Source organism: Protomyctophum parallelum (assembly GCF_964188405.1).
Source record: "Protomyctophum parallelum genome assembly, chromosome: 16".
NCBI lineage: Eukaryota > Metazoa > Chordata > Actinopteri > Myctophiformes > Myctophidae > Protomyctophum > Protomyctophum parallelum.
Genome location: NC_139711.1, coordinates 39,921,222 through 39,937,160, shown reverse-complemented (window position 1 = coordinate 39,937,160; position 15,939 = coordinate 39,921,222). Strand labels below are relative to the sequence as shown.

The 15,939-nt window shown below is 44.9% G+C and overlaps 1 protein-coding gene across 2 annotated transcripts in view; it reads left to right on the top strand.

Moving 5' to 3' along the window:
• fbxo38 (F-box protein 38) overlaps positions 1–15,474 on the top strand; it is a 29,783-nt gene extending 14,309 nt beyond the window's left edge. For both annotated transcript variants that reach the window (XM_083785452.1, XM_083785453.1), the window contains 9 exons: positions 254–442; positions 1,746–2,492; positions 3,741–3,841; positions 4,335–4,437; positions 5,460–5,626; positions 7,539–7,684; positions 9,974–10,077; positions 11,253–11,366; positions 13,852–15,474. In XM_083785452.1, coding sequence (XP_083641578.1) covers positions 254–442; positions 1,746–2,492; positions 3,741–3,841; positions 4,335–4,437; positions 5,460–5,626; positions 7,539–7,684; positions 9,974–10,077; positions 11,253–11,366; positions 13,852–14,030 — 1,850 coding nt within the window. In that variant the 3' untranslated portion in view covers positions 14,031–15,474. The remainder of the gene's footprint in view (positions 1–253; positions 443–1,745; positions 2,493–3,740; positions 3,842–4,334; positions 4,438–5,459; positions 5,627–7,538; positions 7,685–9,973; positions 10,078–11,252; positions 11,367–13,851) is intronic.
• The last annotated feature ends 465 nt before the right edge of the window (positions 15,475–15,939 follow it).

Here is a 15,939-nt window from a genome sequence, read left to right as displayed (position 1 = left end):
TCAAAAAATGGAATCTGTGAAAAGAATCACAGATTCTGCTGGAGGCAGACGGCAAGCTGTCTTTTCACTTCCGGTTATTTCCTGTTTACTCGATCGCCTAGCAACCATAGGGTCATTCAGACAGTAGTGAGGAGTGCAATGCAACTCAATCAATAAGCAAAGCAAAAAATACATTTTTGGCTGTGGGTCTTCCAAAAAGATGTGAATGAGTTATTAACAGTTTAAACAGTGACGTCTCTGTGCCGTGGTCCAGGTCCCAGTGGGTTCAAGCGTCAGAGCGGAGCGAGCGCGGGCGCAGCGCAGGTCACCAAACCTCCCTGTCCGGTCGTCTGGGACTCTGACAGTGAGGAGGAGACAGCAGCGGGCCAGCAGGCCGCAAGGCCAAGTCCCCCCACCGCAGCATGTCCTCTGCAGCAAGACACGCAGGCCAACACACACAGCCGTGAGTCTGAGCCACACACACACACACACACACACACACCAAGACACAAAACACACACAGCCGTGAGTCTGAGACACACACACACACACACACACCAAGACACAAAACACACACAGCCGTGAGTCCATAGACTGTAAAAAATATGGACAAAGCGTTCTCCGGGTCTAACATGGACGTAAAATGAAGCCTGTTATTCCTGCACTGTAAGTCGCCATCTTTCTAGATCCGTTTGGGCCCAGCTGGCCATTGGCTGGCTCCGTTTTGGCCCAGCTGGCCATTGGCTGGCCCAGACAACGAGGCGGGACTTCCCCCCCTTCTTCTCCGTTGGTTTTTATTTTGACTCGAGTGGGTGGGGACTCCCGATCATAGACTGTAACGGTAGCCACGCCCCTCAGAACATACGCGACTTTATGGTCATTTTCTTAATTAATGGGACCATAATTTTCCAAAAAGAATATTATGACATTAGAAATGAGACTTTAAACTAGTGACTGGAAGCAGAAAGTATTCATGACCATGTTTATTAAGGTAATACAGTCTAGGTGAAGTTGGGCCCAAATACATGGACTTCTATGGGGCTATGGGTTTTTCTGGGTCCAGTCCAGCGCCACAACAGGCCATTATATGAACTACGATTTCCTTAGTGGCTTCACAAAATATCTGTCTGACTGCCCCCCTGCGTGAGTCTGAGACACACATACACCAAGACACAAAACACACACACACGTGAGTCTGAGACACACACACACACACGTCACACACACACACACACACACACACACACACACACACACACACACACACACACACACACACACACACACACACACACACACACACACACACACACACACACACACACACACACACACACACACAGCCGTGAGTCTGAGCCTCACAAAACATACAGTGGGCAATAGACAACATTCATTAGAGTAGTCAAAGTGATACGATTTGTCACACACGTTGCCGCAGTGAAATTTGTTCTCCGCATTTGACCCATCTCTTGGAGCGGTGAGCCACAGCCAAGGAGCGGTGAGCGGCAGCCGTGCCGCGTTATTTGGATATAAACATACCTAGTGAAGGATTGTGTATAAACTAAAGATAGATAAGATAGATATTCTCCATTTGGTCAAAGGACCAGGTAAGTACTAAACTATAAAGTTAAAGTTAAATGTTCCAACTCAAGTGGATGGAGTCCACATCCCAACGATAACAAAGACAATGGTAAAGGAGATAGTTATCATTATATTATAGAGTATCAACCATGTTAAACCTCACAATGATGTGTCCGTATTTTCAGGGAAAGGGAAAACGCCCCTGCGTCGGCGAGGCGGCAGCGCCCCCGCGGTGGTAACGCCAACAACGCCGGTCACGGCGGCCGCGGCACAGACAACGACGACGGAGCCTCGAGACGCGGCGGCCGCTGCCGAGAGCAGCTGTGAAAAGAGCTGTCAGGTGACCAGCGAGCAGATCAAAGCCGACATGAAGGCCGCTACGGAGAACGGTAACAAAGGCCCTGCTGCTGCTGCGGCGGCCGCCGGTGGGGGCAGGCAGGGAGCCGCCGGGCCCACGTACAGACCGGGGGCCGCTGCCCCCGCCAGAGCCGGCGGGGACACTAGCGGACGGCAGGGAAGCGCCGCGGCCGGCGCAGAGAGGGCCGAGGAGGACGTGCGTTTTAGGCGGAGGGTCGTAGCGAGGGTCACCCCCTCCCTACGATCGTCGGCTGGAAACGGAACCACAGAGGGCCCGTCTGCAGCTAGGACCGGAGGGGGGCCCGGGGTGGGAGCGGGGGCCACGGAGGGGGACACTTCGTCTAGAGTGGGAGCTGATGCTGCTGCTGACGCCGTGGGGTCCAGGGGAACCACGTCTGTACCCAGCAGGGGAGGAGCAGCCTCGGCTGGCCAGGCGCGCACGCAGCCGTGCCCTAATATGGCCGGTTCAGGTCCACCGCAGTTGGACTGCAACGGTGTGGACGGTTTTATTCCCAGACGGCCTTGGACTCGGTCCTGCAGCAAAATGTCCTCTATTCCGTTGGTTCCTGAGGCAGGTAAGATGCATCGCAGGTGTGATTTCTTTTTTTGTATCATTTGAAAGGATATACTGGAACTACAGACGGACATATTGCGCATTTATCGTAGGATATGCAGAGTAGGGATGTGACATGAAATCGATTTTTTGATTAGTTTTATCCTTGAGCGAGACTTTGAAACTCTAACTGCTCTTGATGAGCAGGTTGGTACCTGCAGTCACTTGTGTGAATGGATGGATGTGATATAAAGTGTAAAGTGCTTTGGAGAAAAATGCTGTCCATGTGCCATACAATATATTTAAAACAGAATCTCTATGCAGTTCTGTAACTAAAACATCGGAGGGTTTATAGCAAAACATTTGCATTCCTATGTAGTCTTGGCTTGAGTGAGCTGCGCTGTTTGCTCTCAAGTAAACAACCAATTGTTGTTATAACTATGAACAGACATGCCAAGAAATTGTCAAATAAACACGTTTACTTTAAATGAAATGGTTGAAATGATGGCTTTGAAATATTAGGACTTTGAGGAATAATATATTATGTGCATAATATTTCAGTCGTGATGTTGAATTTTGTTTTAATCCATTCATGCCTAATGGAGTAAAATGTCTGATCGATGGGTTGTGCAAGACATTGCAGCGTGCTTCCAGTTTTGAGCCTGGCCTAGAATGACACAAAACAACCACTAGGGGGCACTTGTGTTTCATTCTCATCTTTACCTTAAATCATGCTCCCATTTTCCAGTCCAACCTCCCAATCTCAGTGCGACACTCTTAACCACAAGGCCACAGGTTTTTAATAAGAACCACAGTGCTAGTTTTCAACTTGCATCTAACAAAACCGCTAATAATCATGTTTATACATGCATGGGATAAATTTAATGGATTTCAAAAGACGAAACGGGCATTGTTCATTAATGAGTATCTCCTCTGACCGCTGACTCAAATCACGTATGACATCAAAACAGTGATGTCATACGTCAGACAGAGTGTCCTGAAATCAGAACAAATACTCACAACGTACCCAATATGGTCAGATCTTTTGTTTGGTTGTTAGTTCACCATTAGATAGCTACTACCTAGCAGCTACTCTTCCTGGGGTCCACACATAAAATACATTGCATAATGTGAAAACATTCATTACAATACTTAATGTTCTAGTACCACATTCAGTCTATTAGTAATATTGAAATTAATTCAAATTCCTAATAACTGATTTAATGCTTGCTTGATGTGCTACTCTAAAATGTGCTGTGTGTTTGTTTAGACCTGTCAAGAACACAGCCTCAAGTAACAAAAAGAAAAAAGCGAACTGCAGACAAATCAACCAGCACGTCAGATCCTGTCACCGAAGACGACCATGTACAGGTACAATACACTTTACAGTTACAAGCACTTAGCCAAAGCTCTTATCCAAAGGGACTTAACACATCATGGACCCTTTCAAAATGGCGACCCAGGGTGCCCACTTTCAAGACCTGAAAGTAGTTTTTTTGCTACTCTGTAGGCGTTCCTGCATAACTTCCGGGTATGATTATATCAGACTCGCGCCACGCGCATACCCTCCATTCCAAATGAGCCTGTGTGATCCTCTCTAGTGCCTTCTCTCTAAAAGATTTAATCGAGTTGTTTAGTCTAACCAGTCATTGCAAATGTATTTATATAAAACATGGGCATACAGTACCAAACAAAGTATTCCAAGAAGTTTTGTGACTAAACTATATGCGTATTTGCTCTGCTGCAAAGCTGGTGCTCTACAGTGGTGTTGTCCTGATTAAAATACACTATATGACAGCCTGATGATTAATGTCAGCAATGTTCTAGTCGTCGTTAGTAACACAAGCTAAATTGTCTGCTGCAGGTTTTATCTCTGAAGAGCAAGAACCTTGTGGGCATCACCCTGACCAACTGTGGAATCACTGACCTGGTCCTGAAGGACTGCCCTAAGATGATGTTTGTTCATGGTGTGTATTGCGTGTGTATTTTGTGTAGTGTTTGTGTGTGTGCGTGCGTGCGTGTGTCATGACTTCCTGTGGACATAGTTTCACTTTAAAGATACAAAGTATAAGCCTACACATAGTTGATCGTAAACAGAAGGGGGCCTAGTACAGAACCCAAGGTGGACCCCATGGGCTCTGTACTAGGCCCCCTTCTGTTTACGCTCTGCAGACACTAATACTTTTGCCAGATGCTCACCCCAGAATAGGGACGCTAAGATTTAAGTGGTTTTCCATAATGCTCAATTTATTAATCTCTCTTTGCATAGCTCAATTCATACTCCATCGCACTATGTTGTCACTTGCCAAAAAGAACAGACCTGTTTGGTATACAATTAGATAATTAATATAGTAATTCATGATGATTAAAATGAGATCTAGTTGCTAAGTAATAACTATTGCTTTTTTCCACAATAACTACAAGTGTAACTTATTACCATCGCTGAAACGGTAATAATAGTACACTTGTTAATCCAAATTACTTTCACTTACTAAATTACAATGATACGTTTCTGACTGAGATAAACTATATGGATCCTATAGTTTATCACATGCAAATAAATTACAGATCTACAAGCTATCAACACTATAATTTGTAGTGTAACTAGTTTCTCGTCATAGCAAGTAATAAGTAACGTAATGTTTACTACTTTTTAAAGGATTCTAGCAAAGGCTATGTCCAGCTTTTTGTGTGTTGTGTGTGTGTGTGTGTGTGTGTGTGTGTGTGTGTGTGTGTGTGTGTGCGCGCGCGCAAACTTTGTCCTAACACAAACATTAAATGCCATTGACAATGAATGGACAATTGTGAGTGTTTGTGTAAACACTATACTAGGGCCCCTTTCTGTCACGGGTGTGATTTTATTCATATATATTCTGCTGTTCTGACTATATTCTGACTTAAGAGTGTGTAAATAAATGCCTACATTGTAAACTGACTCCTCTTCCTGAGTAACGTTCCCAGCACTGCTCTCTCGCCCCTCTCTCTGAAGCCACCCGGTGTCGCGTGCTCAAACAGCTGCGTGTGGAGAACGCGCCCATCGTGAACCGCTTCGACTACGCCCAGTGCAAGAAGCTGGACATGGAGCAGGTCCTGGATCAGATCCTACGCATGCCCCCGGAGAGGAACCGCATCATCTACATGCGGCCCATGCACCAGGTCAGTTAGTGTGTGATGGTAGCCTCGGTCCTAGCCTTGCTCATCTGCCAAGAGAAAAGCCTGGTCACAACCTAAGTGCATAGCCGGAACATCCGCCAAATGTGATTTGGGTGATTTTAATACTAGTGTTCTCCGGGAAGATTCTTTATCTTGAATAGCCTTGCCCAGCTGATAATAACTCAGCTGGGCAAGGCTGCGTCCCAATCCATCATAAACCTTATTTTGACGTCTGACCGAGCCAGAATCTCCAGAGTCATCAAGTGCAGCTTAAGTGATTACGATATCATTTTCTGCACTCGTAAAATGCATAGATCTGTAGTTGAGTGTCACACCACAATCAAATGCAGATCTATGAAAAGCTACTCCAGTGAAGTTCTCACAGGAGCTCTTGAGAAGATGGACTGGTCAGATGTTCAAAATGGCAACTCGGTCGAGGACACCTGGGCCTGTTTCAAATCTGTATTTTTGTCTGTTCTTGATAACATTGCACCCACAAAAGACATAAGGGTCAGAGCTCGTACTGAACCTTGGATGACGGGCGACATTTTAAATGCCATCAAACTCAGAAATTAAAGCTATTCTGAGTACAACAAAGGCAAAAATGAACAGCTACTTGAAAAATGCAGAAAACTACGCAATGTAGTAAACAATTTTATCTCAAAAGCAAAGAGTAACTTCATAAATTTGAACATTGAAGCAAACAAAAAGCACCCAGAAAAACTCTGGGGGGCTTTAAACAAATTAAGCTGCAGCAACAAACTGCAAACCAAATCTACAAACGTCTGCATAATTTCAAGTGGCTCGCTTATCACCGACAAACTGGTGGTGGCAAACTGTTTAACAGTTTCTTCAGTTTCTTCTTCAGTTGGTGAGCAAACTTCCCCTGCATTCAGGTCTTTACGGTTCTGATCAGATCCAAGCTCCGAGCTCAAAAAGATGCATTCTCAGTTAAACCTGTGACAACTGATGATGTACTAAAAAAAACTCATCTGCCTTCAGCCCTTCACCAGATTCCTCAGAGATGCGGCAGCCTCTTTAGCCCACATTACAAATGTATCCATCAGTCAGTGTCACGCACCACAGGATTTCAAAGTGGCGCGAGTGAGTCTGTACAAAAAAGGAAACAAACTAGAACCTGGCAACTACCGCCATGTTTCCATCCTTTGTTCCACCAGATTAATTCAGGAACAAATCAGCAGCTACCTAGACCAGCGTAAACTGCTGTTTGAATTCCAATCTGGCTTCAGAACATCCCACTGTCCAATGACACATGCCTACTGTGTTTGAACGACTACATTAACATTCAGTAGATTTTCTGTGGTCTGTGGTTTTTCTGGTTCAAACAAGTGCTCTGATTTTCCTGTGGATTGTGATGTAAGACAAATCCCATATTTATGTCAATGGGCTTTGCCAGCAAATGCCACTGTTGAGGCCTGTTTGCCTGTTTACATTGCAGCTCAAAAAGCTTCCAACCCCCAGAGAGAACTCCAGACCACAGAAAATCCACTGAATGATAGAAGTTTCAGGTTGTGTGGGTGTAATTGAGGTCATAAAATAAAACCTAGAAGAAAAGCGAAAAATAAAAATGAATGAAAATCATGAAACCTTTAACAGTTTGCATGCGTTGTACATTGTAAGTAAGTAAATGTGTGTGTGTGTGTGTGCTGTACATTGTAAGTAAGTAGATGTGTGTGCGTGTGCTGTACATTGTAAGTAAATGTGTGTGTGTGTGCTGTACATTGTAAGTAAGTAGATGTGTGTGTGTGTGCTGTACATTGTAAGTAAATGTGTGTGCATGTGCTGTACATTGTAAGTAAATGTGTGTGTGTGTGCTGTACATTGTAAGTAAGTAGATGTGTGTGCGTGTGCTGTACATTGTAAGTAAGTAGATGTGTGTGCGTGTGCTTCCCAGATTGATTCGCTGGCTCTGGAGCGCCAGTTGTTCCAGGGCCCGTACCCCTACCACATCGCCATCGTGCATGAGTTCAGCAACCCCCCCAACGTTCGCAACAAGGTGCGCATTCGCAGCTGGATGGACACCATCGCCAACATCAGCCAGTGAGTATGTTACTGTACTGATGACGGGAGGGGGCATCGGTTAATCCATTATCGCTGGCGGAGATCGGGTGCAGGCGTGTTTTCCGACATACCAAGAGACGGACACCCTACCCTAGTCCGACACCCTACCCAAACACTAACCTAACCGCCGATGGCGGTGATCTCCATTTTGTGGTCTTTGCAGTGGTTTATGATAGATCGCTCTCTTCGCCGACGCACCGTATGTTAAGAATGGTTCTCGGTTGACAAGCAACGAATACGACCGGAAATGAACCGGAAGTGTAAATGTCTTCGTTTTTGGTCAAAACTAGCACGAGCTCAACGATCACGATTACGAAATGTTTTTTCAGGGTTAAACCGTCACAACACGGCTTTTTTTTAATTTATTTTACATCTGGCATAGTGAGAGAAACAATTTTGAAAATGTCTTAACATTTCCATTGTTTTTTTACATCTTTCTTTCAATTTATATCCAATATTACATCAACATTACAATGAAACACTTATGAAACACTAATGAAAATGTATTGAAAAAAAACCTAAACAAACACTAAGCAATACGCATAAAAAAACCATATAGAAAACTAAACTAAACTTAGCAAACCCACATTATAATCTAAACTAAACTGAAATTGAACAATGTCAAACCAAAGAAACGGGCAAAACTATCATAATATTAACCTTGCTCTGCCCCCATCCATCCTCCTCTGTCCTATCTGTGTCTGGATGTTCCGTCAGTGTGATCCTGTCCTTCCTGCATTCCCTCTGCTTTCTATAAACAATTGTCTTCTTAAAGGGTGAAACTGCAGCTATTAATAGCCGGCCTGCCTCCTGAACATGGTTGATTCTACGGATGGTTTACTGTTAGTTTTAACCCATTCTCACCGGGCACCCATTTTGGTGTTGGCATCATGTTATGCTTTAGCTATTGAAAAATAGCAGATCTACAAGCTCATATCGCGCCACCGAGTGGCGCGATACGAGCTTGTAGGTCTGCTATTTTTTTTAAATCGAAGAACGACTGATATTTTTAGAATCTGATCTCAGGTCAGAATGGGTTCATCAGACCAGTGTGTGTCCAGTGGAAACCTCGTATGAATCTGATCTCAGGTCAGAATGGGTTAAAAACTTTAAAATGACCAGGGACCTCTTTAAGGTGTTAGTGCCAGAAGGAAGGGAGCCGGGCCAAAACCAGAGAGGGCCTTGAAGTCCTCGAGGTGTGCTTGACTCGACATATCCTCTCAGAAAAGAAATGTCTTGCCCGTTACCATAAACCAGATGTTCCTGTTTAACCCATTCTGACTTGAGATCAGATTCATACGAGGTTTTCCACTGGACACACTGGTCTGATGAACCCATTCTGACCTGAGATCAGATTCTAAAAATGTCAGTCGTTCTTCGATTTTTCAAAAATGGCAGACCTACAAGCTCGTATCGCGCCACTCGGTGGCGCGATATGAGCTTGTAGATCTGCTATTTTTCAATAGCTAAAGCATAACATGATGCCGACACCAAAATGGGTGCCCGGTCAGAATGGGTTAATCACACGGATTAAAGTTGTCTCCCGTCATTTTTATAAGATGAAATAAATAGTACTAGCAATAGAATACATGTTCAGAAGCATCTTCCATAAAACTTATTTTATGGTCTCGGACATTTCATAAAAGCAACAATGTGTAAACTGGATGGCTGTATGGAGAACAACAAGGACATACTGTAGGTTTACAATGATAATACTTATCTATATCTTATTCTCTGACCAGAGATCAGATTCTAAAAATGTCTTCTACATTCTGACAGTTTTCTGAAAAAGCTATGTTTCTATGTCAGTCGTTCTTCAATAGCTAAAGCATAACATAATGCTAACACCAAAAGGGGTTCCCGCCCCAAAATGGGTTAAGCATCAATTCTACATATTGTGCTAATTGGTCAGGAATTGTTCCTTTCATGCCGGTTCACAAATCACAGACCGGAATGTCCCGACGGTAGAGACATTTAGTTTTTGCCTTAATCCCTGTGTTGATGACTGGAGTGATGCAGCGCGTTTGTGAGCTTGTAGATCTGCTATTTTGTGGTGGTCTTTTCAGATGGGGGTTCACAGCCAAATACAACAACGTATCAATGTGGGGGTTCCTTGACATTGAAAATGTTTGAGAACCGCTACCCAAAGATCTGTTTTGATCTCCCCCCATTCTGTTCTGATGGAAGTTCAAGCTGTTGTTGCTGCTGCTATGTCTCCTTTGATCCTCTCTGTCTTTGCTTCCGTCTTCCCTTCTCTTTGTCCCTCAGAGAGTTGATCAAGTATGAGTTCTTCCCAGAGGCCACGAGGACGGAGGAAGACGTGAAGAAGTATCCCAGCTACCCGTGGGGACGCGACATTTACAGGCTGGAGGGTAAGTAACGGACGCGGGATACTTCCAGACAGACACAAGCTAGAGGGTAACACATTCTAAAACGGGTAGTCCCAATACTTGATTCTGAGTGGCTGGTTACCGTCACGTGACCGGTGTAAATTTCACCGATAACACACACCTTCAATCACTTTATATCATTCACAGCTGATTCCGCATCTCTGTAGCTGTACTGGGGAAGGGGAGCGCTTGATTGCCTTAGAAACCCATGCCGTGCGGGCGTCTAAGCACCGCCCGGCTCATATGACTGTGAATGTGTGGCTCCAGGCGGCCCCGTAAAGACATCAAGCGCTATTCTCCCGTCACATAGCCTACTTGCAGCAAAACGAGGAAGTGATGTGGCTCACTCTGGTGGCGCAAAACGTAGCTACTTTTGTGAATTTAATAGTTTTATTAGGTTAATATTGCTATATGTTTGTAACCGTTTTAGAAAAGCAATAAGCCACTCGAGGCCCCAGTTTACCGGGTATTATACGCCCCCAGCCATTGTAAAATGGCCGGTAACCTGAGACCTCTCGTGGCTTATTGCTTTAGTATACACACTACTACGACTACTTCATGGATGGGCTGTCTGGGCTGCCGACAAAAGCCTGATAGACTTTTAATTTTTTATTTTAGGTTTTATGACTTCAATTACACCCAAACAACCTGAACTTTGAACATTCAGTCAAGTGGATTTTCTGTGTTCTGGGGGTTTCTCTGTGTGTTCTGAAGCCTTTTGAGCTGCAATGAAAACATAAGCAGATGTCACTGTTGAGGGATTTTGCCCCCCCCCCCCAGGGGCTGAAGTGGAGGGGAGGGGCAGGGTGGAGAGGGACTGGGATAGATCAGAGCACTTGTTTGAGCGTAATTATACAGAAAACCACAGAAAAACCACTGAATGTTCAAAGTTCACCAGACCTTTAAAATGACCCCAGGAGTCTTATAAAGTGAAATACCTTTCAAACCGTGTATACTTAGCAGATCTTTCCTACAGTGGGCTTGTAGATATACTATTTTCACTGAATGAATATTGACAATTTTTTCTGAATTTCGGCCATGCGAGTAAGGACGCTAATGTTAATGTGGTTAAACCTTATTTTATACCTGAATCAAACCCGATTTTTGCACGGAAAATGGTAGTGTTGAATAAGTGTGTGTGTCGTATGTGTGTCTAGGGGTTGTGGATGGAGCCCCCTACAGCATGATAACAGACTTCCCCTGGTTGAGGACACTGCGGACGGCCGAGCCCAACGGTTACGCGCGCTACGACTTTGAAGACGACGAGAGCAGTGAGTAGTGCTGCACGATTCTTGCTGTATGAATCTCGCCTTTTCTCCACAAGAATTGAGATCACGATTCTTACACGATTCTTATTTTTTTCCATGAAAATGTCTTTAGTCTGTAGTTGCTGAACATTACTACATTCAAAATGTGGCCACTATACTGTGGCTTTAAGGTTAAACGGACATCAAAGTGCTCGACTTAAACCTCTCTTATATTATTATCAGTTTGACTGCAGAGAGATCTGCAGAGAGATCATGTTCCAGATCTCCCTGCCTGGTTTACACTAACCTTTGAAGACATGATCGTTGCTTGTCATGAAAATCCACTTTAAAATGGTGTAGTCGCTTGTAGTAGTGTTGAAAGATATTCCAAAGTGGCGAGCGAAGAGGGAACATGCCCACTGCGTGCCACCGCCGAATGAAAGCATAACTCAACTCGTTACTGGGAGGGAAGCTGTTCTACAGTCAATTAACAAAGCCAAAACATAAGTGTAACTAAAATGAAATGGACAGCCAACTTGGGCCGCACGATTCTTGCTCAAATTTAGAATTTAGATAGGTGTCTGAATCTAGATCTCGACCTTTTTTTTTCCGATTCATTGTGCAGCAGTCTGTAGACCTGACCGGCACATCCATCCAGTGTCCCACCACACTCTACCAATACACTGTCAGAGTTACAAATGGATAAATAAACACTGAGGATTTAGCAGTGTGTGTGTGTGTATGAACAAGTTACTGCAGAACTACAGTCAAGTCGAAATACATCCTCTCTACAAGTATAGCATAAGTATTAAAGGTAGTGTAACAGCAGAGCTACCTACACCAAGTAGATACGAGAGCCCCGCATATGCACGCTTTACAATAGGACAAGGATCTATGGTGCGCGTGTTGTACGTACTGTATGTGCGTATATGCGCACACACGCTTTGAAAAGCCTGGTGTAGCTCGGCCGTAAGTAATGTAACGTCCTGTAAACATGTCGATACGTGTCATGTATTTTGAGCACTAAAGATAATGAAACATGGCCTCACTATTTGTTTTTATTGTCATCTCTCTCTATGGCCACTCCGAGGCTCCGTTCACAGCCGACCCTGGTCAGATTTACAAGTACAGGTTTAAAAATAAAAAATAAATCTCTGCTTTCTACGATTTATAATCGTACCCCCTAGGCTAGGGTACGGCATCTGCCACCTACGTACATGTTCGTAGACAACCGTATATATACTCCATATATGACGGTGGCGGCCGTCAATTTACTTTTTAGCATTGCTCCGGTTGCTACGGAGAGCCTCCGTCCTCACCAGCTATGGGATTTTTAAATCCAGCTCCATTGAGCCTCCATTATAACAGGGTTTTCAAAGACTTGTATCTCTAAAGCTTCGAGCGCTGTCCACGGTGAGCTGTCGCACATCCTGACGATCGTAAATAATTTAACTGTTTATGACGAGAGCTAAGGGGTATGAGCTTATGGCTAACGATCACTGTCCTCACAACAACAGCCCCCACCTCACTGATAACCCGGAAATTTATTCTGTGTCTTGTCATAAAATACTCATCCCTTACGGAATTACAAGACACCAAAAACATAAATAAACAAAATCACACTCACTTCCTGAACACAGAAACTACACAAAAAGAAAAGAAAATATTTGTACCCAAAAACAAACAAATATATCACGTATGTTTTCTTTGCCCGTTTGTCCCACGCTTTCTCTCAAGTATTCTGCAAGTGCGAATATCTTGTGTTCAAAAAGCCAAATCAGTCTCTCTGCGTCGCTTAACCATATCAGATCCAGGTTTCCACACATTTTCACGTGGTTCATGATAAAAAGGGCAGTAAAAAAATTAATCTGAACTCATTCTCAATATTGTTTATATTACAGTAAGTGCAAATCCGTTGTTCTTCTATTACTCTATACCAGAACAGAACAATCCAGAACAAAGTTGGGCACACAGATATCTTTGTCTTTTGGATAATGGAGCACAAACATACTTGTCCCTAGCATAACATGTTTTTATCATAACAAATGTTCTCAGCTTTGGTTTATGCAATATATCCTGTGACCATTTTGTTTTTTAAACTATTTAAACTATAAAGTGTGTCTTTAACCGTACAGAGGTTTATAATAGTTATTTTGAAAACCTTTTCATGTAACCCAGTTCTCAGAGTAGTGTGTCCTCGGGTCTACTGCACCTTTTTACCGATGCATCCCAGTTGAAAAATGTCCTGGCAACTCTATTCTTTGGCATAGACTGATTAGTCTATTCCATAGGGCTACGATCCTGCCTCTCCACTTTATCTCACACAGTTCCCATCCCATGTCTCCTGTCATGGCCAATACAAGGTTCCCTTTCCCATGTCTCCTGTCATGGCCAATACAAGGTTCCCTTTCCCATGTCTCCTGTCATGGCCAATACAAGGTTCCCTTTCCCATGTCTCCTGTCATCATGGCCAATACAAATGTATCTGTCTTCTGTCCCGTCACGGCAGCCACCATCTACGCGCCGCGCCGCAAAGGCCAGCTGTCGGCGGACATCTGCATGGAGACGATCGGGGAGGAGATCTCGGAGCGCCGTCAGAGCCGGAGGGGAGTGTTCCAGAGGGTGGTGGTGCTGTTCCTCCATCACTGCGACACGCCGGGCGAACCCGTGGAGGACGACTACATCTAGAACCACACCCACCTCTCCTGTCCTCTGACCGAGGCCCAGAAGAACGCCCAGAAAACTCAACCTTGCTTCTTCCTGGGCGGGACGCCCCCGAAAACAAGCACTGCCGTCGCATCGGGAAAATAATTAAAGATGCCGTGTTTCTGGAGCTACGTGTTGTAGGACTGAACAAGTCTACTGCTGGATGCCGAATCTAGGAGTTTTGGTTTCCGGTGTCAAACTCTGGGGGAACTCCTGTACTCCTGTATAGGCCAAATCCTTTGCCTTAGCTTGGCGAGGGGAAGGAGTCCCCCCCTCCTCTTCCGGATGTTTGGGTGACGTTGCAGGCCGGCATATGCAGAGATATACATATGACGTAGCTTGCAGGCTGGCGTGTGGCAGAGATTGGTGGACGTTGTTGGCAGGCTGGTGTGTGGCATAGCGAGGCCTGTAACTGGTTTGAACTACTATGGGAGCAATGCCTGAGAGAACCTCGGGGTAAAGTTCAGGTTGGCTGGCAAAGTTGGCTTCTTTTTCTTTTTTTGGTTTGATGATTGCATTCGTTTGGATTCGGCTAAATTGCTTTATTGCCCTTTTCTTGAACCAGAAGAACGGATCGATCCCGAGTTTGGTTTTGTTAATATTTCAGGAAACGTGACTGACCCGCCCCCCCCTCTCTTATTTCTATTACCCAGCAATTATTGTCAACCAACCACCATGGATAATATAGGAAGTCCTTTTCTTTCTTTCTTTCTTTCTTTTTCTTCGACTGACATCGTTTTGGTTAATTTATAATAATGCTTCCAATTACATGTTTGATTTTAATGAGAGTTAAAACGACTCAACGTGTCATGTGTGTAGCCCCCATGTCGGCTCACAGCTGAAGCGGAGTGTCCTCCGAGCTGTGATGTGTTGAGAAGAAGCAGGGATCATACTGTAGGTGAGAAGAAGCAGGGATCATACTGTAGGTGTCGCTGGCGTGGTCTTAAAGGCGTTACACCTCATCTACACGGGCGAGCGATGCGAGCGAGCGAATGATGAAATCTCATTAGAATACAATGAGACTGTCCTGATGTACCGCGAGTGTGCAGCGACGTCGTCCACCCCCTCCTATTTTTTTTGCTCGCAGGGTCTATTTGAGCGAGGTTTCGCGGCCCCCCAAAACACTTTTATTGGTTGAGATCTACACGCTACTATTTATTGGTTATTTGATTGGTTCAGGCTACGTCGCAACACAATGGCCGACGCTCCATATCAGGACAGTTCTAAACGTGATATCGCCGTCGGAACGCTCACACCTTGCCTGTGCAGACGAGGTGTTACTGTCCCCCTGTCTGATGAACGCTCACACCTTGCCTGTGCAGACGAGGTGTTACTGTCCCCTGTCTGATGAACGCTCACACCTTGCCTGTGCAGACGAGGTGTTACTGTCCCCCTGTCTGATGAACGCTCACACCTTGCCTGTGCAGACGAGGTGTTACTGTCCCCTGTCTGATGAACGCTCACACCTTGCCTGTGCAGACGAGGTGTTACTGTCCCCCTGTCTGATGAACGCTCACACCTTGCCTGTGCAGACGAGGTGTTACTGTCCCCTGTCTGATGAACGCTCACACCTTGCCTGTGCAGACGAGGTGTTACTGTCCCCCTGTCTGATGAACGCTCACACCTTGCCTGTGCATACGAGGTGTTACTGTCCCCTGTCTGATGAACGCTCACACCTTGCCTGCGCAGATGAGGTGTCCCACTGTCTGATGTTTATTTTGCTGTCACTCACTGTCTACCTCCGCAGCCACGCAACACCATGGACGGCTATCAGTTAGAAGTGCCCTTAGACTGCTCTGTCTCAATTGGCTCTTTTCGACTACAAGGTAGTAAGCGAACTAACCGCGCTGCGCCGCGAAACATATATACACGGGTGCTGGATTCGTTTCCT